The sequence below is a fragment of the Sceloporus occidentalis genome, unplaced genomic scaffold (genome assembly GCF_023333645.1).
Source record: "Sceloporus occidentalis isolate IW3139 unplaced genomic scaffold, rSceOcc1.0.p SCAF_3, whole genome shotgun sequence".
Lineage (NCBI taxonomy): Eukaryota > Metazoa > Chordata > Lepidosauria > Squamata > Phrynosomatidae > Sceloporus > Sceloporus occidentalis.
The window spans coordinates 89,233,710-89,259,710 of NW_028316983.1; the positions used below are offsets into that span (position 1 = coordinate 89,233,710).

The window sequence follows — 26,001 nt, forward strand, 5'->3', positions numbered from 1 at the left end:
ACTTCCCCTGCCTCTTTTCTCTTTTCTTTTCTTTCTTTCTTTCTTTCCTTCCTTCCTTTCTTTCTTGGTTCTCTTTCCTGACTTATTGTTCAAGTGTTTAATCCTGGGATTTCTTGTTGTTTTTAAGACAAGAATGGCATGTTACCGTTACCTAGAATTTGATGAAGAATCTGGAAGACTGAAAATTTCCTCCTCCATCAACATTTAAACATGACAAAAGCCACACCAGGTAGTGACCTTCAAAGGCTCAGAAATCAGAGCTTTCCAGTCGCATGGATCTGTATTTCATTTAGGTTTTTGTTCTGCAGTATTCTTTCAATTCTTAGTCCATAGTGTACAGTTGTGTCATGACACAACCACAAAGCTTCTGCCACTTGTAAAACTCCCATTTCATTCCTTGTGCAAGTATCAAATCCAGTCCTCTTATTCTGCTTGTTTAAACTGTTCAACAAGTTATTACACTTACTGATTCATGGTAAGCCCTTTTACAAACTGTCCTAAAACTTGTTATGCAATTATTTATGGTATGCCCATGAAGTTGGGTGTTGCCAGTGATAGGAATTAATTAAAACCAGTTAATTTATCAACTAAGTTAGAAATTTGCCAATGGGAAGCAGCAACTTGATTATGTTTAACAGAAGTGATTGACTTAAGTTGGAGTTTTAGTATTAATGTTATTTGCATAATTAAGTTATTAATTAAACGAGACAGTGTTAAACATCCAGCACATTTTACATTTCTAAGGTTTTTACCCAAAATGTGTTGTGCCTTCAAAACACTTCTGACTTAAGGCAACCCTCATGTGAACCTATCAGAGGGTTTTCTTAGCAAGATTTGTTCAGAGGGGGATTGGCTTTGCCTTCCTTTGAGGCTGAGAGAGAGTGACTTGCCTAAAGTGAGAAAGTGGTTTCTATGCCTGAGCAGAGATTAAAAACTGGTCTCCAGCAGGATTGGAGGGACAGTTTTTCAAACAAACAAACAAAAAGCCATTGTTATTGTTTAAACTAGGGCTTTGTTTATTTGTTGCATTAATGTGTAGGAGTAAGTTACTCCTTTCTTTATAGTCCTTCAGGAATTACTGGTTTTAGGCCATAAAACTCAAACCATTTATTTGTTGGAGGAATTGTGTCAAGGGGCTTTTGAAGTGAGTAGTGGAGAAGAGGAAAGCCATTGGTGAAAAGTAGAGTAAATATCTAAATAAAAAGAATTTAGGAAGTCCCCCCCCAAAAAAAAAAAACAGGATTTTTGTTCCACAAACCAATTTAAGAAAGGCTTCAGTGCAGTAGTAACTGGCTCAATGCTAGGGGAATTCTGGGAACTGTAGCTTTGTGAGACATTTATCCTTCTCTGTCAGACAGCTCTAGTCCCACAATAAACTACAATTGCCAGGATTCCCTAGCACTGAGCCAGGGCAGTCAAAGCGGTCTCAAACTGAATTATTTCTGCAGTGTCTTTTGGACTTAAGTTAAAGAAAGGTGGTGAGAAAGAAAATGAGATTATAAGGGAGAGAGAATGGGAAAGCAAGAAAAGATTTTTGGTGAGTGAGATGAGAAATGGGGTTTTCAAAAAATGAATGCCCTTGTTTTTTACTGATCAGAGTTCAAAAAAGGAAGGTTAGGGAAGGGCACATTATTTTTCAACCTTAATTCTTGCAAGGCGTTCAGTGTATCAGTGTAACATACCATATATACTCAACTATAAATCAACCTCATGTATAAGGGAAGGTTTAGGGGCCAAAATTATGGATTTTGATATGACCCATTTATAAGTCGAGGGTAAAACTTAGGGTCATGTAACAAAGGATGAAAGGACAAAGCAAAGGAAAAAAGATGCCAAAGAAATTAGAAAATTCCAGCAAACATAACTGTTTGTAGTCACACTAAAGACTAGATGGATGAGAGAACAGAGGAGGGTTGGTGCTTCTAGGACAGATTACACTCTTGCCTTTCACCAGGGGATGGTTCCTTTTTAAAAAATAAGAATTAAAGAACAGTACTGTAACAGTACAGGTTTTGGGGGTCAATTTTTTCACTAAAATTTGTAGACTTATATATGAGTATATACAGTACATACCAACTACTGTAACTTAATTGTTTAAAACTCTACCTTCCAATGCAAATACAACTTTTTTTTACTTTAAAAAAACCATATTAATAATTAATGTAATGTGTGTACATTCTTTACTACCAACTTATCTTTGGATGTTGCTTGTGGTGATTGTTTCACTTGAGGTTGCACAAATACCAGAGGAACAACATGGATTCTTTTTAGTCGTGCTGATACCATTCTTAATCCCTTATACTTTCTGCTTTCCTGTTTCTCATAGCTTGGAAGATGTTTTTGTAAATGAAAATCATTTGTATATCTGTCTCCTTTGTTCAGTCTGTACTCACTGAAACTAATGTTCCTGCTGCTTCTAATTTTTTTCAACCTTAAAAACAATAGTGTTCATATATTCTTTTTTCTATAATCCCAAATGAATGAAGAATCATTTTCTTTTATTACACATACTTTAATGTGTTTATGATAATGAATGTGAGGAATATAAAAAAACTGCAGTGTTTATATATTTGAAGGCTAGTGGTTCTACACAAAATTGTGCTTCATACTGATCTTCAGCTAGTATCCTGCTCTCCCCTCTTCATTCCCTTGTGATTTTCATACCATAACGCAACATGATTGCCAGCAATGGAGATAGGAGAGCACATGATGAAATGGGATGTTTGGTTTTCTGGCAAAGGTACATATTGTCCCCAAAAGTCAGAATTCTATAGGTTTTGTCCTCAGCAGAAAGTGTTCCAGAACATGTCAGGATTGCGCTTGAAATCTTGTGATATAAACCCATGAGGTATCTTTTGTTTTCCATACTCTTTGATGAACTTTTAGTCTACACGGAAAACAATTCTAGTAAAACAGCACCAGACATCTTTCTTGTAAATGGCCTGGACTGATCACTCATCCAGTCTGTGCCCTTGACAGATAAAGAAACTGAAAAGAAAGTTTATGTGGTGTGCTTCATCATACCTGACAGATCAACCTGAAGAAACTAGACATGTGTGTGTGTGTGTGTGTGTGTGTGTGTGTGTGTGTGTGTGTATCTCTGTGTCTTATGGATAAATTTACCCCCCACACACACACATATACCATAAGAAAAACCAGGAGTGTGAACCATGTGGCTCTCCACATGCTGTTGGACTGCTATTTCTAGCATTCCTCACCATTGGCGGGCTAGGATTGCTAGGACATGCAATTTTGCAACTTCAACTTCTGCTGCTTGATTCTCATTATTGGGCTAAAGGAGGGAAGTCTCGGTTTCTCTTCATTTCAACTTTCCACACTCAGTGACATAAATAATCTATGGTATTGGGAAGAGCCTGTAGGGGACCCCACTAAACAGAATGTTATGCAATTGTTGCTAGCAAAGGCCTCAAACATACCTATGTTTTCCAAGTATAGTTCCTGCATTCTGGTACCTATCCTTGGCAAGTTGCTGTCACTGTTTTGTACTTATTTTGCCCTTTAGTTTAGTGAAGAATTTTGCCTGGCACACACATGTGAACTGGAATTGAAATTCCATCTAAAAATTAACTTCTAATTTCACTCTAATTTCATTCCTCTATAAACATCTATCCAGAGAAATAAAGGCTGCTGAATGTATTCAAATTGCAATTATTTTATAATGAGCACAAGCCCACCCATTTTGAGATTAAATATTCTTTGAACATTTCACATTTAAGAAAACTATTATCATGTTTCAGAAGCCAGGCTGTTAGAGATGAGCATTGACATTAAAAATATTCTTCCACTCTGAATTATTCCAATTTATTGATTCCAATCCCCTTTTCAAAAACCTAGTCTCTCTAGGTATTTTTAGGCACTTACCGGTAGACTTCTGCACTAAAGAATCCTAGTGTGTTAGATGATATCCAACCACTATAGCTATGTTGTGTGACTTAATCTCGACAGTCTTTGTGAGAATTCTGCTAGCTGTTGCATGCAAGTTCACAGAACTACACAAAATACATTTGTTTTATCTCATTGCAATTCCATAAATCTGAACCATTAATTGTGACAGTAACAATACCTAGAGCCAAAAAGAGGAGTTATTATTATATTTTTATACTATTCAGAGGAAATTTATAAGAGTGGGAGAAGGGCAAGATCCTCATTCAGGTCTCTGAGGACCAAAATTTTTAATTTTATTTAGTTATTTATTTCATTTCATTTTATTTGTATACTGTCTTTCTCCCAGAAGAGACCCAAGCAATTTTCTTGACATAATCAATAGTATTGACCTTTTCGGGAAGAAGTGAGTGAAGAAGGTAAGTGTAGGTAGAATTATGAAATGAGTTAGTAAAGGAAAAGTAGGAGGAAAGTAATATAGGGGAAGCAAGACATAGGGATTTGAAGGAGAGAGAGCTGGAAAGGATTGGTAGTGGAGGGCTTAAGGTTTAGGTAGGTATAAGATTAGAAAGGATCTTCTCTCCTCCTGCGATCACAGCAGGAATGTTAAGTTGAATATGGTTAGGTTTGATTGAAGGGTTTTTGTTGTATATATATATATTTTTCCTTTCTTTAATGTTTGATTTACCAGTTTAAAATGTATTAATGTATGTTTATTTTGTATATAAGAAGTTTATGTGTTTTTGTATTGTAGTGTCCTTTTGTAAGTATTGTCTTTTTAATAATAAAATTTTAAAAAATAGTATTGACCTTTTCTATAACCTAAAATTTAACGCCTGTTGAAGGATAATGATGTCGCAAGAAATGACAGAGAGCACCTGCTTGAGGAGATCAAGACTGTCATAAGAAAAATACCAAGAGCCAGCCATGTTTTAAACCCCTTTCCAGCCCATAAGTCTTCTCACCCATTTCTGTTCTTTCCAGCCCACCATCTCTCAATCTCTCAAGCCTGGCTGCCTCTTTTGGAAGGAGGAGGGATTGAGAAGTGGTAGATTACGAAGAACAGGAGTGGGGTGAGGAGATCTATGGGTTGGAAAGGGGTTTAAAACCTGTCTGGCTCTTTTGGAAGGATGAGAGATTGGGAGGTAGAGAACTGGGATAAACAGGAGTGAAGCAAAGGTATAGATGGGCTGGAAAGGGATTTAAAATCTGGCTGAGGCATGCTACTCTTACAGATGAAACAAGAGAATACCAAACTCTGCAGCACCCAAAAAAGATATGTGAATGCATAAGAAAAAGTTATAAGTTGATGTGCCATGAATAGGATGACAGTCCATGTTTGTTAGACTTAGAGCTTTTGAGTTATACGGAATAGTTCATCAGGCTACACAGCGAACCAAACAAAAGGTTCAGGGAACTGAAACTACTAGCTGCTGTCAAAATCATAAGAGTTGGTATGTGGTATGGGATGTGGATGATCTTTGCAAACAGTTCAGTGAGCTCTAGTAGGTGGTTACATATAGGAGTATAACTATAACTGGTGTAAAATGAAGAAATAAGTAATGATCGATCCTCCATTTTAAAAGTATTTAATAGTTTTAAAAAATACATCTGTTACACAGATTTATTTTCATCCTTAGGGAGAAAATGCAGACTTCTCAATAGGTGGAAGATTGAAATTGAGAAAAACTAGACAGTTTTTATGTCTGCTAAGATGGATATAATTTTAATTAATGCACTAGATTAAAAACAAACCATCAGAAGAATCCAGCTTGGATTGCTTTATCATCAGAGAATGATGTCTCAGTGACAGGTAGTGTATAATCTTCCTCCCATGTATGAGCTTTCTGCTAAATTACTGAATTGTTAAACTTAATATATTCCAAGTCATACAAATCATGCCTATGTTTCTTTTTTTAAAAAAATCAAGCCAGAATCTGATATGACCATTAGCATAATTCAATTCTCTATTCTATGTTTTAGCTCTGATCCATCCAGAAATGAAACTGCAGAAATATATCTCATGTGTAAAAAAACTGAGTCATATTGCTCATGAACCAGAAAAGAAACCAGAGAAATAATGCTCATAAAAGGCAAGAATATGAAAAGAAGGGAAACCCTTGAATTGAGTGATTGTATCTCAGTGTTACACCCTGCTTCTAGAAGGTGCTCTGTGTTTCTTTATATCACATTATTATTTTTGTGTTGTTGTCGTTTTAAAACACCCTTCCACTGGTCCACACTGTGCTTTGGATGTTGAAGCTTTGAGGATCTCTTCCTCATATTAAGGCCCTAAGACTGCCATTACTCAGAATGCTGCTTTGTAAAAGTATTCCATTCCTGTTATTTGTTCCAGTTTAAAAAAAAACAATTTGATAATGTTACTCATTTCTGTCAAGGATAACTCATTAAATTACTAGTTTGTTGCAAGTTACTCTTAACATTATTTTTAGTTGCTTTTAAAAAGCTTTGAAAATACACACATGGCCCCAAGGAACATTTAATGAATAATGAGTAAAGGTTATTCAGAACACAAAAATTATAATGTTATAATGATAAAGATTTTTAATTTTAAAGCTGTTACACTGTTTCAAAAAGCCAATAATACTGGGGTTTGTTATCTTTCACTATATCAACCAACGAGCAGCAGGCTTACACTTAGACAAACTGAACAAAAAGGGAACAACAAGAGATATGTATAATAACTAGACTATGTCTATTCACAAGATATATATATCCAGATACATAATTGCACGACACATCAATAATAGCCAATATATATCTAAAGAGTGAAGTGGTAACAGTCCAAGTACACAATGTTGCTGATATTAGCAGTGAAGGAGGTTCTACTGCTGTAACATAATATAGAGTCCAAAATCTAAAAAGCAATGATGATGGATGATGTTTGGAACAAATCAACATGAAGTTGGAACTAATAATATTGGCTGGTAGCAGGGTCCTTATAAGTAGAATTCAGATGGGACGGCTACCTCCGGAGTCCTGTGTGGCCGTTTCGACTCACCAAGGTCTTCATCAGCATATCAATTTCATAACCGGAATAATATAGTACATTGTGTGTTCCATACTTCTAAATACACAAAGTTGACAATCAAAGATATATTAATTACTATCAGCAACATAATACAAAATATAATATGATTAACAAACAAAATTGAATCATTATGTCTTACCCACAATATTAAACAGCTTGGCTTGACTGATAAAAAAGGATGCTGGTACAAGTTCACAGGAATAGTAACTCATAATATACTTTGCCTCAGCAATAGGCTGCAGGTGATAGAGTGATGCATTGAATTCTCTTAAAGGTATATCCTCTAGTGACATACTATCCTACATGTCCCATAAAGTAAGCCCAAACCATAGCTGAATGCATAATAACACTTATAATAATTGAAAGGTAACTAACAACTCCGACTCATTCTAAATACATTATGAGCATAATATAGCTTTATGTGATCTGCCTGGCCTTCTTCCCATATCCATATATGTCTCTGATTTGTACAATATTAACCAATGTATACAATTTCATAAAAAAGAACTTAAATCCAACCGATCATTTAAACCCTTGGGTATGTTTGATGACAACTTATGAATCCAAAATGATTCTCTTTGTAGGAGTTTAGTGTGTTTGTTGCCACTATAAAAAGTACCAAACTTGACTTGTTCAATAACAAAAAATTTTAAGGATTCTGGAGAGTGATGTAATTGTGACCAATGTGTGACAAGTGAAGTATCTAAACTTTTATTTCGAATGGTACTTTTATGTTCAGATATTCTAATTCTTAGAGGTCTTGAAGTTTGTCCCACATATATCTTCCGACAAGGGCATAAGATCACATAAATAACATTCAGGGAGTTACAATTAGTGAATGAGTTTAATTCATAACATTCCTTTGATATGGGATGGATAAAGGATTTTATGTTTAAAGATTGTTTGCAACAGCTGCAATGACCACATCTGTGATGTCCTCTTACATGAAAAAGCTCCTGAGCATGTTCATAAAAATCTGTATGCACTAAAGAGTCCTTGAGATTTCTAGTTCTCCGAAAAGTTATAATGGGTGCCTGTGTACAGCCTGGAATGTTCTGAACTATATGCCAATGTTTTTGTATGATATGTTTAATATGATGCGCAGCATGAGTGAAGGTGAAGGATCCTATAATCCTGTTCTCAGTTGTACTATTCGAAGGAAGAAATAGTGTGGAGCGATCTTTGAGGGAAGCTCTGTATCTAGCCTGTTGGATTATATGAGGAGGAAAAGCTCTATCCTGTAATTCTAATTGATACTGATCAGCTGCCCTTTCATAATGAGTGTTAATAGAAGAATTTCTTTTTAATCTTAGGAATTGTGAATATGGTAAGTTTTTTTTCAGATGATAAGGGTGACAGCTAGAAAAATGTAGCATGGAATTACGGTCCGTAGGCTTGTGAAAATTACGAACTCCAATCTTATGATTATAAATATAAACTTCTACATCTAGAAAAGAAATATGCTGGGTGTTTGACTGGCATGAAAATTTGATATGTTGGCTTACAGAATTCATCCAGGTGAAAAAGTTCTCAACTCTAGATCTGTCAGAAAATATGACAAAAATGTCATCAATATATCTTCCATAGTATTGTAAATATTTATGAAAAGGATTCTTATCTGGATTGGTAATATATCAAGGACTCTTTAGTGCATACAGATTTTTATGAACATGCTCAGGAGCTTTTTCATGTAAGAGGACATCACAGATGTGGTCATTGCAGCTGTTGCAAACAATCTTTAAACATAAAATCCTTTATCCATCCCATATCAAAGGAATGTTATGAATTAAACTCATTCACTAATTGTAACTCCCTGAATGTTATTTATGTGATCTTATGCCCTTGTCGGAAGATATATGTGGGACAAACTTCAAGACCTCTAAGAATTAGAATATCTGAACATAAAAGTACCATTCGAAATAAAAGTTTAGATACTTCACTTGTCACACATTGGTCACAATTACATCACTCTCCAGAATCCTTAAAATTTTTTGTTATTGAACAAGTCAAGTTTGGTACTTTTTATAGTGGCAACAAACACACTAAACTCCTACAAAGAGAATCATTTTGGATTCATAAGTTGTCATCAAACATACCCAAGGGTTTAAATGATCGGTTGGATTTAAGTTCTTTTTTATGAAATTGTATACATTGGTTAATATTGTACAAATCAGAGACATATATGGATATGGGAAGAAGGCCAGGCAGATCACATAAAGCTATATTATGCTCATAATGTATTTAGAATGAGTCGGAGTTGTTAGTTACCTTTCAATTATTATAAGTGTTATTATGCATTCAGCTATGGTTTGGGCTTACTTTATGGGACATGTAGGATAGTATGTCACTAGAGGATATACCTTTAAGAGAATTCAATGCATCACTCTATCACCTGCAGCCTATTGCTGAGGCAAAGTATATTATGAGTTACTATTCCTGTGAACTTGTACCAGCATCCTTTTTTATCAGTCAAGCCAAGCTGTTTAATATTGTGGGTAAGACATAATGATTCAATTTTGTTTGTTAATCATATTATATTTTGTATTATGTTGCTGATAGTAATTAATATATCTTTGATTGTCAACTTTGTGTATTTAGAAGTATGGAACACACAATGTACTATATTATTCCGGTTATGAAATTGATATGCTGATGAAGACCTTGGTGAGTCGAAACGGCCACACAGGACTCCGGAGGTAGCCGTCCCATCTGAATTCTACTTATAAGGACCCTGCTACCAGCCAATATTATTAGTTCCAACTTCATGTTGATTTGTTCCAAACATCATCCATCATCATTGCTTTTTAGATTTTGGACTCTATATTATGTTACAGCAGTAGAACCTCCTTCACTGCTAATATCAGCAACATTGTGTACTTGGACTGTTACCACTTCACTCTTTAGATATATATTGGCTATTATTGATGTGTCGTGCAATTATGTATCTGGATATATATATCTTGTGAATAGACATAGTCTAGTTATTATACATATCTCTTGTTGTTCCCTTTTTGTTCAGTTTATCTTTCACTATATTACTCCCACCACCACCACATATTATTACTAATATGTTACTTCTGAGTTCTGCAACTGACATCCTCCTTTATTAACACATGTATTAGGGCTGGCCATAGGATTAGATGAAGTGAGGTGACTGCCCTACACAGCAGGATCTGAGGAGATGGAGATTAGCAGTAAGATGTTGAAGGATCTGCCCAGAACCCCCTAAGATAGTTTCCATCTCATGAGTACAGTGGAACTTGTTGGCCCATTGGCTGTCAGAATAAAGTTCAACTGTTTCTCTGGTCAGCTTCTGAACATATCGTGAGTGGCATACTGTGTCAGGCAGCAATAGGACTAATCCTGCTCCTTCACCCCCACCCTGTCCAGCACTAATTATTTGTTTGTTTTAAAACAGGGCAAAACACTTTAAGTTTCGTCAAGATGCTCTTCAAAGGGAGTATGCCCTTAACATTTTGGCTTTTAGTACACATGGGATTTGGTAAGTTTCTTTTTCCAGGCATCTGCACTTGCTCCAGGATTTGGGGATTCCTTGAACAGGATGGGGATATGAAGTATGTGAAGAGTGAAAATTCTCTTTTCAAGAAGTATACATTTGGTGCCACATCAACATATGAACCTGCTTTATATCATGTTAGACTATAACTCCATCAGACACAGTACTATCCCTGCTTAGTGTTCTCTAGTCTCCAGGGTCTTAGCTGAACTCCTTTTCTCTCACACACTCACATCACCAGAGATTTTTTTTTTTAATTGGAAGAAGAGAGGGATTAAATTTAGGCACTTAGAAATTCAAATAATGTGGCTGATGCTCTTTCTTGGGAATCGTGGTCCTTTTGTCAGTCATGGATTCTCATCAGATTCCCAACTTTGGTGTCCTTTTTGAAGCTATGTGAAAAAGTAAACCTTTGCCATTGTTTCCCTATATACTTTGCCTATACAGTTGTCCCTCCGAATTTGCAGGATATCCATTCTGGACACCCCCACCCCCACCCCTGTGAATATGACATTCCCTCCCTCCTTACCTCTGTGAGGCTGTGAAAATGATGGAGCTGGCTGCCGCAAAGGTTGCACGGCTGGGGAAGTGGCTGCGCTGGCTGAGGCAAGGCCTCACTGGCCGAAAAAACACCTTGCCTTTGCCGATGTGGCCTTGTATTGGCCAGAAAAACAGCTGAGCCGACTGGGGCAAGGCTGCTCCAGCCAGAAGAAGCCCTTACCTCAGCCTGCACACCTTCTCCCGGCCGGAGTGGACTTTCCTCAGCCAGTAAAATGGCTGCACTGGCTGGAAGAAGGCATTGTCTGAGCTGGTGAAGGTTTCTTCCAGCCGGCACAGCCTTGCTCCAGCCAGAGCAAGGCCACACCAGCTGGGAAAATAGCCATGCTGTCCAGGGCAAGGCCATGACGGCTAAAAGAAGCCCTTGCCTTGGCCAGCACAGCCTTTCCTCAGCTGGAGTGGCCTTTTTCTGGCTGGCACAGGCTTGCCTCACAGCTTATGTCTGGCTGGCGCAGCCTTGCCTCAGCCGGAGCAAGGCTATGCCAGCTGGAGAAACAGCCATGCCAACCAGGGCAAGGCTGCGCCAGCTGGAATAAATTCTTGCTTCAGCCGGCGTGGCCTTCTTCCAGCCAGCGTGGTCTTGCCTCGGTCGAAGCAAGGCTGCGCTGGCAGGGAAAATGGCCATGTTGATTGGGGCAAGGCTGTGCCGGCTGGAAGGCCACCCCTACTGAGGCAAGGGTTTCTGGCTGGCGCAGCCTTGCTCCGTTTCCCTGGCCGGCACAGCCTTGCTGCAACCGAGGCAAGACTGTGTCAACCGAAAGTAAGCTGCACCCACCAAGGCAACCTGCACCAGCTGAGGAAAGGGCTTCTTCTGGCTGGCACCACCTTGATCTGGCTGGCATCGCTGTTTTCCCAGCTGGCCTGGGCTGGTCAGGCTTACCTTGGCTGTCTCAGCTGGAGCAATGCTGCACCAACCAAGAAAATGGCCGAGCCGGTCAGAGGAAGGCTGCGCCAGCTGTAAAATAAGAGAGGGAGGGAGCTTCGGGCTTGCCGTTCGCAAGTAATCAAAATTGTGAATGGCAAGACCACGGATGCGGAGGGATGACTGTATATTTTTATCAGCAGTATTTCAAATAGTGAATTGTATATTGTAGCATTTTAAAAAATCATTCTTGGGGATTTTATTCTTTTATCTTTACATTGGTTATCAGAAAGCACTGCCTTTTCTTAATTCTAGGGGTACATTTTGGGAGACTGGAGGCCTGCACAGATGATGAGTTGAGTATGATTACTTTTCATTCATTTTTCTCCCATTATTAGCCTAAAAATATTAAGAACCACCCATTAGGATTCCTAATTTAATTGTTTGATGGGGGACATGTGGCCTTAGAGTTGTTGCTGGGCTGCAGCTCACGTCATCTCTCACTATTGTCTGTGGTGGCTAGGGTTCATGGCAGTTGTAGTCCTAAAATGTACCTGAAATATACCTTTGTATCTTGAAATGGAGCGAACCAGCTTGGTGAAGTGGTTTGAGTGTTAGACTACTACCCTGGAGAGCAGGATTCAATTCCTCACTTGAGTATAAAAGCCCACTGGACAAGTCTCACCATCTCAGCCTCAAGGATGGTAATGGCATACCCCCTGTGAAGAATCCTGCCAAGAAACCCTATGGTAGGTTCACTGTCAGGTCACTGTAAGTCAAAAATTACTTGGAGGTACACAACAAAAAATAATCTTGGTCTTATATGACATGGGGAAGAAAGGAAAATCCATCAGCCACCATTGGCTCTAGATGTGGCTAGACTGCAACTCCCATCATCCCCAACAAGCACAGCCAGTTGTGAGGGACTGTGGGTGTTACATCAACTGCCCCTGTAGAGCTACACATTCCCAGCTTTATATTACAACAAACAAGGGCCTCCATATTTTGGAATATTGGTCCTACTTGACATGAAGTGCATTACACATGGTAGTGAGACACTCCTGCAGTGGGAATCTGGGAATGGGGTTTCTTTGCATTTTTGCACATCAAAGTAGCTTTAAGAAAACAGACAGGCCAAAGCAGAAGATTTCTCTGTACAGCAGAAAAGGAGAAAATTGACAGAATCTGGAGATTCTTCAAGGCAGCTTTTCCTAACCAGGTGCTCTCCAGAGATGCTGCACTACAACCCTCCTTACTCCCAGCCAGCACTGCCATTTCCTGCTTTGATAATCTTGTTTGTTTTATATGCCTCCTTTCTCCAAGAATGGGACTCAAAACAGCCCACGTGGAGTTATTGGGATAGAGGGGAAATCTGTAATACCCAATCCAAAAGATTTTCTAATAGATGCATTGTTGCAGTACTAATAATGCTGGTTTCCTACATTATAGGGGGTACATGAATGCTAGTAGCGCTAGCACGTATCTGTCTCGTGGATCAACCATAACTCTATCCTGCTGGCCAAACAGGAGTGGTGTGTGCATCTTAAACGGCTTTTACAAAATATCCATTCTCCAAAACAACAGAGAAGTAAACCATAGCAATGGTGGTCATCCAGTCAGTACTCTCATTTTACTGGACACACTTGGGAAGCATACATTTAAATGTGAGTGTGGAAAGAGACAGTCCACACCAATGCTCATATGTGGAATCAACATTTACGTTGGAAGTAAGATATTTTTGTTTGTATTGCTTATATTTCCATTCTTATATCTTTCTTATGTTGACAGACTGAGGCCTAAATTCTCTTTTAGTACAAGGAAGACTCACCAAATCCATTTGATTTATATGTGTTGACTCACCATTCAACAGTTGACTGATGGGTCTCCTCCACTTGGAACTATCCAAGAGGATGCCAGCCTGGATGTGCTTGTGTAAAAAGAAACCAAGCCTGGGAAAGTTACTTTGACAGATGCTGGGAGTTGGAATCTCCAAAAGTAACCCTTCCAAACTCTAGGAATTGAGTGTTCATTATAGGAAGAAGCTGTTAACTTCCCCTGTATGAAGTCAAAGGTTTTCATGGCTGGCATCCATAGTTTTTTGTGAGTTTTTTGGGCTATGTGGCCATGTTCTAGAAGGATTTATTCCTGATGTTTCGCCAGCATCCGTGGCTGGCTTTATTCTACTCTCCTGTCAAAATCTGTGAGGTTTAAGAGGCCTTAGCTTACCTGTTATGCTTCTAGCACCTTGGTTTCCATACTCTCCAACTGCATTGGCAAGGACAGTCCTTATTACTCCTCTGTCATTCACATTTTTCAGCTGCTTTTAAAATTTTCCATTTTCTCTCTTCCTCCCATGTTCCCCTTCATCCTGGCTTACCTCATTTGCAGCAAACTGAGTTCAAAGTGGGAAAGTATCTTATTCTCACTTAACTCTCTAGGAGGGAGAAAAGAGGAGAGGGCAATCTTGCCCTGCCCTGTAGATGTTATAGCCTCTCCTGCCTTGTGTGTTCTTTCTCATCATTAACTTTTGCCATCTTGACCACACTCTTATGTAGCTTGGCCATTTGTGTCCCAGTTTTCATCTGTGAAAATGTTGGAAGTTTCATTTCATTCCTGTGTAAAGGAAACTTGCAAAAGTAACCAATGATTTAATAGTATTATCTGCATTAAATCTTAGGGGGGAAACCGTGTACAAATCAGACTTAGGAGTTACCCCACTTCAGCCTGCAATTTTGGCAATAAACATACTTTTATTGTGTAGTCTGGTTTAGGGATATTATGTCTTGCAAGTGGTTTGCACAAATAAAAATATGAACCAAGATAATAAAATATTGGTGATGTGAGATTGGTGGTGGTGGGGGGGGGGCGTTTGTCTCACATGGGTGCCATGACACTACTGTTTTTAATCTCATTTATGAAAAGCAGTACAAATGTGTTCCTCTGGGTATGCTAGTTGAACAAAATTTTCTGTTGTTCAAGTTGGGAACATGAAAAAATCAGTTTTAGATCTCTCTGAATTCTTCTCAGTCTTCATACACTGTACAGCTCCTCTACTAGGAGCATGTATTTGGCTAGGTGTCTTTGTAAACTGCCAAACAGATGTTTAGGAAGTTACTTTTTTCAGGGGGAGAGATTCTTTTTGTTATGCTTTAGGGAGTGTGATGAGGTGTCTCCCAAATTCTCTTTCCCCCCCATAAAGAAAGGGGGGACTTTTCTTGGTGTGCCACTCACTTTTGGGGGGCAGGGTGAAGCCATGGACATTTCTCTCTGCTTCCCCTCCGACAGCTCCCCTTACTGATCTGTTTGATTCCTTTCTGCTGCTGTCCTCTGATGGGAGTCTATTTGCTGTAACTTTCTCTTTCTATGAGGGTGGAGATCATTTGTAATTAAAAACTATTCTTGCTGGGGGGAGCTATGTGTCTTGTCTGTGCTGGCAGAGATGGCAGCAGCAGATTGGACCTTTCGCCCCATCCACACCCCCAGGGATGTAGCCAAGGGGGGGGGGTTCTTGGGATCCAGACCCCCCCCTTCCATTAGAAAAACGAATGGTGCGTGCTGCTGCGCCACTGCGCCCGAGCCCCACTATAATGATAGCACTTAGTCTGGAACCCCCCCTTCCTAAAATCCTGGCTACGTCCCTGACACCCCCATCCCAGAATGTCCATGGAGGTGACACCATTACTGCACAGGGTGATACCAATCCTAGTGATACCACTGGCTTTAGGGTTTTCTAAAAGTTACTTTTGCATTGTTCATCATGTTGTTACTACTTGTTACTTTTGTGGGGGGGGGTTGATTTAATAAGAGATATTACAGTTAGCCCTCCACATTTGCAGCTTTGACTTTTGCAAGTTGATTATTTGCAGTTTTGATTTATATGTTTTTTCTAGGAATCTCTAGGTTCTCAAGCGCAACTCTGCCATAAGTTGACCATATAATTGTGCAGGAGGACCCAAATGTAGGTTCTCTAGAATGATTCTATGATCAGCTTCTGGCAGATGTTGGCAACAAAGTTGCACTGGAGGACCTGGAGATTTCTACAGAGGTGTTCTCTCAGGTTAAAAAATATAGTTTTTTATTTGCAGTTTTTCCACATTCATGGGGGTCTTTCACCCCTAACCCTAGCAAACGTGACAGGACCACTGTACATTTATATTAGTGATAAGACACTTGCAGGACTTTAATATAATGGTGAACAGACACACATAGCCAATGATGGTTAGTGTATTCCATTTTAGTGGGGCATTGAATCTGATCCAGGTTTTAATTCATACTTCAAAGGAACCGCAAAATAAGTTTAGCACTTTGGTTTGCTTCTGTCATTTAACATGGATTGCTATGGAAATCTATAAATTTATGTCAACAGTACATCATATTAGAATTTTCTGGAAAGAAATGACACAAAGCAAATATGAACTATTTCCACACATGTATTTCTTAACATCTTGCTTTAAAAAGGCATTCATGTGAATAGAGGGATTTATATTAACCAGCTCATTCCTTAGCTCCTAACTTATTCTTTCTTTCTGTAGTTCCTCCAGACCAGCCAAAAAATATACTCTGCTATCAGTATGGAAAGAATGGATCTGCTACTTGCTCTTGGGATAAAGGGCGTTCTACTCATCTTGTCACTACCTACACAATACAGTAAGTTTTCCCTGTACCTCATTTTATGGTAATTGTGTACACTTACACAAAAGTTTGCATTCCTGCCTTTTTAGTTCCTCCTTTTACTCACCTTCAGAAATCCTAGTTTCTCATATTTTCAGTCCCTATGTATTTGTGTACCTACCTTGGATGGACAGAGTGGAAACTGAGCCAATGCTGAAGAATTACAGGATTGTTTATTGAAGAGTGTAGCACAGATATCTGGCTTTCTCCTCTCAGCCTTTAGCACAGCAAATTGGTTTGGATCAGTTTTCTATTCCCTCCTTCCTTCTACAGCCATCTGTACCCTATCAAAAGAATTTCTGGGCTTTGTTCCCAAAATGATTTAAAATATTATTATTATTATTATTATTATTATTATTATTATTATTATTTCCAGCCTCTCCCAGGTGGATCGAGGCGGGATTACAGCCCAACAGTAACAGTAAAATACAAAAATAAAACATATAATTTCAAACATTAAAACAGTTAAAAACAGTGCAGTCAACTTTTATAAGATAAAATGTTCTGATCCTGGATAGAGGAGTGAATGATGTCATTACAGAAGATTGGGTGGATAGGCTTGCTGGAAGAGATCCGTCTTAATTGCCCTCTTGAAACCCTCCAAGGAGGTAATAAGACGGATCTCTTCCGGGAGGTTGTTCCATAGTTTAGGAGCCACTGAGGTAAAGGTTCTTTGGGAAGTTGAGACCAATCTGGTTGAATGTGCTTCCAGCAAATTTTTCCCAGAGGTTCTGAGAGTGCGGTGCGGATTATACAGGGAGAGGCGTTACTTTAAGTAACTCGGGCCCAAGCCATGTAGGGCTTTATAGGTGATAACCAACATCTTGTATTGCGCCCGGAAGCTAATAGGTAGCCAATGAAGATCTTTCAAAATAGATGTTATATGGTCAAATTTCAAAGAACCAGTGACCAATCTGGCTGCCACGTTTTGTACTAATTGAAGCTTCCGAACTTGGTTCAAGGGTAGCCCCATGTAGAGCCATTACAGAAATCAAGGTGAGAGTTTACCAGTGCAAGTACCACTGCTTCAAGGTCCTTTCGGTCCAGGTAGGGACGCAGTTGGCCTATCAACCGAAGTTGGTACCAAGCACTCCTGGCTGTTGCATCTACTTGAGATGACAATTGTAGCGATGAGTCCAGGAGTACTCCTAAACTGTGAACTTTGTTCTTTAGGGGAAGTGTGACCCCATCAAGGACAGGTTAACTAATTTCCTTCCCAGGACCTAGGGAACCTATTGCTAGTACCTCCCTTTTCTCTGGATTCAACCTGAGTTTGTTTTCCCTCATCCAGCCCATTACTGACCCCAGACAGATGTCCAGAGGAGAGATGCCATCTCTAGTCACTGCAGCAGTCGGAGACATAGAGAAATAAATCTGGGTGTCATCAGCGTACTGATAACACCATGCCCCATGTCTCCTGATGATCTCTCCCAGCGGCTTCATGCAAATCTTAAATAGCATGGGGGATAGAATGGCACCCTGAGGGACGCCAGATGTCAGCTCTCTCTTAGAGGAGCAACTATCCCCCAGCCTCACTATCTGGAATCTGCCCAAGAGGTAGGAACGGAACCACTGGGGCACAGTGCCCCCGATGCCTAACTCCCTCAAGTTTTCCAGAAGGATACCATGGTCTATGATATCGAAGGCCACTGAGATGTCCAAGAGCACTGACAGGATCACACTTCCCCTGTCGATGCCCAGACGGAGATCATCAACCAAGGCGACCATGGCCAGCTCAACTCCATATCCCATTCTAAAGCCAGTTTGAAATGCATCCAGATAACTGGCTTCATCCAAGACAACCTGGAGCTGGAGGGCGACTGCCCTCTCAATCACTTTGCCCAAGAATGGTAAAAGGGAGATCGGTCTATAGTTATTTCTCATCAGGGAATCTAGAGAGGGTTTCTTCAAAAGCAATTTTACTATTGCTTATTTTAATTTAGATGGAAATATTCCCTCCTGGATGGATGCATTTATTATAAGTTGTAGAGATGTTTTTATTGCATCCCCTCCCTGGGCGGTCAACCATGATGGACAAGGATCAAAGGAACACATCATCCTCCTTACATTTCCAAGGAGCTTGTCCACTTCATCAGTATTTACAAACTCAAAGTGATCCAGTTTAATAGGGCCCATGGAGTCACTGGATACCTCTCTTATTGTTTCTGTTATAGTGCCGGCATCAAGATCAGCCCTTGAAACGGTGGTACATGCTCTGGTAACCTCTCGACTGGATTTCTGCAATGCGCTCTACATGGGGCAACCCTTGTACCATACCCGGAAGCTACAACTGGTACAAAATATGGCAGCCAGACTGGTCACTGGCATACCCAGGGCCAGTCATATAACACCTGTACTTAAAGATCTGCATTGGCTGCCTATTCGCTTCCGGGTGCAATACAAGGTGTTGGTTATAACCTATAAAGCCCTACATGGCTTGGGCCCAGGATACCTTGAGGACCGCCTCTCCCCATACAATCCACCCCGCACACTCAGAACATCTGGGCAGCAGCTACTGAGGGTCCCAGGGGCAAGATTAGCCTCTACAGCGAGGAGGACGTTTACCATCTTGGCCCCGACCCTCTGGAATACGCTGCCCATAGAGCTCCGCTCGGCCACCTCCCTGGCACAGTTCAGGAAGGAACTAAAAACCTTCCTGTTCAAGTTAGCATTCCCCGATATAAGCTCCAGTTAGACTCCCCCCCCCCCCCTGACGGCAATGGCGAGCTGGCCAGAATGTACTTTTAATGTAAATTTTAATGTTTTTTTTCTTATTGCATATTGTATTGTATTGTGTATCTGTTTATTATGCTGTACACCGCCCTGATTACAAGAAGGGCGGTATAAAAATAAAACTTTTATTATTATTTATTATTATCTGAGAGATTTTATCTGTGAAGAAGTCATTAAAAGCATCACAGCAGGCCTTGGTTGGTTCTAGTAAAGGGTTCAGGGTGGGAGGCAGCTGGGTTAACTCTTTAACCACCCTGAACAGCTCTGCTGGACGAGACTCTGCAGACGCAATACTTGTAGCATAGAACAAATTCTTTGCTGCATCTATTGCCATTCCATAAGAATCCAATAAGTTCCTATGGAGTGTTTTGTCGGATATGCGCTGATGTCTCTGCTAGCGGCATTCTAGTGGTTGTGCAGCCCGCTTCATTTGGCGAAGATCTTCCGTAAACCAAGGTTTTTTGTTTGGAGTGGGCTGGAAATGACACTCAGGAGCGATAGCATCTATGGCCCTGGTAAGACCATTATTCCAGGTATCAACCAGGGCTTCGACAGAATCGCCATCATTCCCAACCATAAAACCCTCTAGGGCTTCCTGGAACCTTTTGGGTTCCATCAGCCTTTGAGGGCGGACCATTCTAATGGGTCCTCCACCCCCGAGGGGGATCTGAGTGGTAGCCTTGAGTCCCACCTTGATCAGAAAATGACCCGTTCATGACAGGGCAGAGGTGCAAGTTACTTCTTCCCACAGATATTCCTGTTCCATACTGAAAACCACATCATGTGTATTATGTGTAGGACCCGAGACTAATTGGGACAGGCCCATGGTAGTCATGGTATTCATGAACTCCTGAGCTGCACCTGTCAGATCTGATAAGCCAGCCTCGAAAGGGATGCTGATCAGTTTAAATGACTGTAATTCCCATTTGAAACCGGTGCCGATCTTACTTTGATCAATTTCTGTCGTGGTAAAGCAAGGCAAATGCAAAAAAACGGGCTGCAATTTAAAGCGATCGGGTTATATGACCATCATTCCCATTTGAAACTGTTTCCAATCCTACTGTGATTGGTTTCAATCACAGTGAAGTGAGGAAAACACGTGCACGCGCACGCGCGCGTGCTCTTTCCTGATACTAGTTCTTTGGTTGTTCTTTTGAAAAGAATCGATTCTGAAGCATGTTCAACATGTGGAAATGACAGGTCTGAATCACATCATTCTGGTGGGAAGGGACTAATGGCAGAGGGATGTTTACCATTCCTCCTCAGTTTTTTGTAGATCCACCATTTCCCCCGTATGGAGGTAGTGAAAACATAATACTATCTGATCAATGATATGGTACCAAACAGACAAAAAGAATACCAGAATAACAGCATTCTGTCCACTTGGTTAAACAAGTGTGATTTTATCTTATTTCAACAACAGCACAATATCCTTTTGCATTACAGAATCGGGATTATCAACATTTTCATCCAGGTTTGTTTTTCTGTTGCAGGCTAACATATAAAAATGGAACATTTTTGAAAGTGATTGATTCTAAAGACAATAAAGTGGATCTCAAAGTAAACCTGGACTTTACATCAACTTACACAGTGGTGGTTACTGCCACAAACAATTTGGGAAATGTATCTGCTCAACCAGTTCAGTTTGCATCATTAGATATAGGTAAATATAAGCTGTTTGTCTTGATTATTTGTCATTCAATTGGGGTAGATTCATTGGACTGTCCAGTTCCCAAGTGAGCAGGGAATATTTGCATACAAGCTTGCTTCCATATTTTATTCTACAAAGGAACATGGCCACCAAGGAAAAGGCTGTCAATAGATACTAATGATTATTCTAGCCATACAAATCTTACATTGTTACTAGTATAGAACAGCAGTTTCTGTATATCGCCACTGGCAGTTCCCCAAGTATTAATTTATATATGCATGTTTAAAATCATTCTTATGTTCTTTTGGTTACCATACATCAGTGCAGCCTTATTCTCCAGTGAATCTCTCCGTGAAATTTGACGACTCTGCTGCGACAAATTGCACCATTCTATGGCAAAATAATGAAGACCCACAACATTTTAGATTAAGATACCAGCCAGTTCACAGTTCTTCCTGGACCATGGTAATTTGTTCCTAAATGTATCATTCTGCATCTGTAGAAAGTACCGTAAAGGAGTGGGAAAGAGAAGTGGATGAAAGAAGGCGAGAAGTAAAGGGGTGAGATCCCTACTTTGAGCTATGGTTCTGCCCACTACCAACATGTGGTCTCTATCAGATTATGTGTGAAGAACTGTCCCTCTCCCCATGGAAAAACACTGCTTAGAAAAAGTTTGATGTGCTCTATGGTAGACCAATTTAAGCAAAGTTTGGGCTGTATGTTGCCCACCAGGGCAAAAAAAACAAAACAAAACAAAAACAATTTATTGCTCCAAAATGCCCTCAGATTATGTCTAGGGGATGTGTGATTTCCATCTCACTTGAAGGCCCCCTTGGCCCACCAGGATCAAAACAGATTTTTGCAAAAGTTTTTAAAAAATCTTACCTCAAATGGCCCCTAGGAATGGCCACAGATATGGTGGGAATGCTCCTATGTCCCCTAAAGCGTATTTTTTTTGGGGGGAAGAGTGTGTGTGAACAAGTGTAGTGGGAGGTATGCACCCCCAAGGTCTCCTATAGGGCTAATGAGGCCCCCAAGGCTTCCACAGTTCTCCCCTCCCCAACTTAGCCATGTAAACTAAGTTGATGTCAGGCTGTGAGTCAGTTCAGATATGCATATATTCCTGACCTGATCCTGAGATAACAGCAGAATAATTAATTATGTGGTGTGTACACAAACCATGTCCCTCCCCCTCACATTTATCCTTGTTCTTTTTTGTAATGCTTAGAAGGGGCTGACACAATGAAAAGCTATATGTTTTCCTGGGAGATGTTTGTGGTGAAATGATTGTTTACACACACACACACACACACACACACACACACACCCATTGAGTCTCCCTTATCCAAAATTCCAAAATCTGAAATATTATGTTCAGGCTATGTGTACACTGTATATAGGAAACATAAGTGAATTTTGTGTTTATACTTGGGTTCCAGCTCATTATATCTCATTATATATGTACGTGCAAGTACTGGAATTGCAAAATCCAAAGGGGAAAAAAATCTCATTCAAAGCACTTCTGGACATTTAGGATAAGGGATATTCAGCCTGTGTATCCAAATGAATATTAAGTCCCTGAAACATGCTTTTAATCTCCTCTCTATGGGAAACTTACAATATATGTGAAAAGAAAACTTGAAAATTACTTATGCAAACAAGTGAGATACCTCACATTAGTAAGACATGTGGAATATGTGTAGTGCTATAGACAAGCAGGATTAAAACCTCCAGGAGGTTGGCAGTTTGATATCCCTGATGATACTCATACTTCCAGAGAGAGTTTTCACATCATGATGTTGAAATCCACTTGCAATCCTTCCATATTTTTATATCCCTTCTTGCATGGTTTTTTCTTCTTTTTAATGTGGAAAACCTGTTAAGAGAGAAAAGATAGACAAGCGCTTCTGTGCCTTCTGGCTGTTACAGCCAAGCCCCTTCTTTTTGGAAACATGCTTGCTTGACCTTGTATTTTAATTCAAAAGAAAGCGTCATCCCCTTTGTGTTGCATATCTGGATGGCGCTTGGGAGTTCCTTCTTTTGACTACAGCTTCCAGAGTTCTCCCACCAGCATGGCCGTACTGGCTGAGGAATGTTGGGTATTGTAGTCCAAAAAGTAACTTTTGCAAATTGTGCCTGTAGGACATATAAAATACTGCAGGATGGCAGCAAACACACCCACCCACCCACCCCAACCAAAAAAAGCCCTTCTCCTTCACAGAAGAATCACAGCCAGCCATAAATGCCAACACTGGTCATTTTGCTTCAGCGTGTTTTTCTTTCTTTTCATTCAAGTGTGAAAATATACAAACAAGAAGATACGAACTACATGGCTTGAAGCCAGATACAGAATACAAATTCCAAGTTTCTAGTCGATTCCTTCCCAACAAAGGCTTATGGAGTGACTGGAGCATTCCATTTCAAACAGAAGCAGGTAATAAAATAAGCAGTGGAAGAACTAAAAACAGCTTACACCTAGTGTTTATTTTGTTCCTCTGTGAAAATTCATTTTAGATAACATGAATATTTTACAGCTGGACTATAATCACAAACGAAGTAAGTGAGGAATACAACATATATTCATATATCCTGAAAGCTAAACCAACCAACCATCAAGAAATAAGGAAGAGATGTTAGTGTTTCACAAAATGTAGGTACAAACTATCCCAAATCAGTAAGGAAGGTTTACAAATACATCTGAAGCAGATCTGTGTTGCTAATTCCAGTGGAGCATCATGGAACTGTCTAAGATAGAAGCAAAATGTGGAACCCCTTGAAGTCTGACTTTATCACAGGCAACCAAGTGCAACTTAAGCAGTATCATAATAATTTTTTCCTAGCATGACTGCCTGACTGCTATGGAGAAGTTGGACTCTGATTCCCATAAAGAGCTGTATATGTACAAAAGTTAGTTTGATTCCATAAAATCATCCTGCATATATGAGCAGGCAAATGCAGCAATCTGTGGAGCTCTGGATCATGCCCAATAAAATAGTAAGGGAAGGAGCCCTGAATTGCTGTTGTATGATTAATGCTGGATTACTGTAAGTACTGTAGTAATTTGGGGGAAATGCTGTTTAACTTGCAAAGTCATACCTAATGTAAGAACAACTTCAAATTCAAAAATGTAACTCTAGCCATCTATCTTGCACAAATTTCTATATTTTGTGGATACCAAGCAAAGTATTTTCTCAGTCTCACTTCTGTTGCATTTTTATGCATCCCTGTGTATTTTCTAACCCTGTTACATATTGGACATGGTACTGTGGAAGAAAATACAATTGTATCAATTAACAAAGCCTCTAATAAAGACATTCCTTTTTACAAAGTCTCTTTACATTCTCAGCTCACTCCTTTTTCTCCTCATCCTTGTATATAGCTAGAAGTTTATTTAGCAGCATTGGTTTTAAGAAGATTGTGAAGAGGGTTAGAGAAACAGACAGTGTGTGACAAGTTAGCATGTCTGCAGTAAACAATATAAGAAAGCCTGGGCTGTGAAAGAATGGGATGCTGGCAAGGAAAATGGCAGTTGCTTCCAGAGTCCAGACTATTTTACTGAGCACATGTAAACAGCAAAATAAGAGAAAAAGGGGAAGGCAGATTAGCAGATTGATCGTAAGATCAAGCACCAAAATGGAAATCATTAGAAAAGTGGAGGTTAGTGAAAGAAAAATAATAATCCCTGGATGCATTTTGTAAGCAAGTGGTCTCTAGAAGGTTCAAAATATTTTATTTACTTATGCAAAGGTTGCCTGATTTGTTTCATTTCACTTGTGCATATTTTTACTTATGCAAAGGTTGCCTGATTTGTTTCATTTCACTTGTGCATATTTTTACTTTTGAATAAAATGTTTCCTGAAACATATAGAACTGCTTTTCTTTTTTGTTGTGTTGGGAACTTGTCCCTATTCTTTCCTTATAGTTTCTCCTTCAGGTAACTTTTTTGTGTTGTTTTCAGTGTTGTTATTGTTAAATAAGTCAGGCCCAGGAACACATACACTTTGTTAACTGAAGCATACCTGAATGGGCTCCACTCTTATTTTTCCAAGCTAAGGTTCTGATTAAAGTTTTTGGTGAGCAGTACAGAGGACCTTTAGTGACTAGCCCAACTGATAAGTAGGTATGACTCACCACCTATTTCATTCCTGAAGTGGAGGTCTTCAATTGTACAAAGCTAACTTTTTCCCTTTTACATTTATTTCCTACATGATGTTTCAACAATTTGCAGACTCACTCTTCTATCAATATACCTGTTACATTATAGAGCTCTTCTGTTTTTATCCAGTGCCATTTGAACCTATTGATGTCTGGTATTTACAGAAGGATGTGTCTTCCCAAACACAGAACATAACTCTTTTTTGGAAGGTAAGAATTTCTGTGCACTTGACCCAATGTGAAGATGCTGATGTATGAGAATATGAATAATAAAAAACCTATTAAGTGCCACTCCTTAACTCTAACTGAAAAGAAGATATGAGGAAGAAAAAGTGCCTAGACATCTTTAACCTCATTTTTAAGAAACTCTTATTCAGATTGGATTGACTACATCTTCAGTGTCTACTATAGAGATGAAATAGTTAGTGAGAACCCTTGAGTTTCCTGATAGCAGGTTACAATAGATAGTCTTGGAGTGTTAGTTGAACTTACGTATAAAGTTCTGTTAATTGTTCATATTTATTTCAAAGTGGGAGGGATGGGGGTTCATCTTTGCTGTCTCAATCTTGGTATTGCTTTATGCATGGGATCTTGCAGCATTTTTGAGACTAACTGTAAAAAATGTTGTAGCATAAGCTTTTGAAGACTTGGTCTGCTTTCTCAGATGTAGAGGATACAGTAACTTGGCACATGTTGTGTGTTTCACAATCTTAATTTTAACTGTTGTTATATAGCTTCAAGTCATTTCTGACTTATACAGATCCTATCATGGGGTTTTCCTGGCAAGATCTGTTGTTGTTTTTTTCTGGGGGGGAGGGGTCTTTTCTCTGAGGCTGACTTTCTCCAGGTCACTCAGTGGGTTTCCATGTCGAGCAGGGATTGCAAACCCTGGTCATAAT

General features: G+C 39.5%; 1 protein-coding gene across 7 annotated transcripts in view; it reads left to right on the top strand.

Moving 5' to 3' along the window:
- Positions 1-26,001, top strand: part of IL12RB2 (interleukin 12 receptor subunit beta 2) — a 51,289-nt gene that overhangs the window by 12,605 nt on the left and 12,683 nt on the right. The window contains exons 2-11 of one of the 7 annotated variants that reach the window (XM_089515399.1): positions 5,544-5,716; positions 5,887-5,996; positions 10,374-10,457; positions 12,208-12,247; positions 13,342-13,619; positions 16,425-16,539; positions 20,790-20,959; positions 21,270-21,412; positions 23,243-23,381; positions 25,176-25,312. In XM_089515399.1, coding sequence (XP_089371525.1) covers positions 5,984-5,996; positions 10,374-10,457; positions 12,208-12,247; positions 13,342-13,619; positions 16,425-16,539; positions 20,790-20,959; positions 21,270-21,412; positions 23,243-23,381; positions 25,176-25,312 — 1,119 coding nt within the window. In that variant the 5' untranslated portion in view covers positions 5,544-5,716; positions 5,887-5,983. Of the gene's footprint in view, positions 1-3,132; positions 4,323-4,659; positions 5,717-5,886; positions 6,070-10,373; positions 10,458-12,207; positions 12,248-12,471; positions 12,642-13,341; positions 13,620-16,424; positions 16,540-20,789; positions 20,960-21,269; positions 21,413-23,242; positions 23,382-25,175; positions 25,313-26,001 lie in introns of those variants that run through there. The other 6 variants (XM_089515401.1, XM_089515402.1, XM_089515398.1 and 3 more) reach the window with 6 other exon arrangements.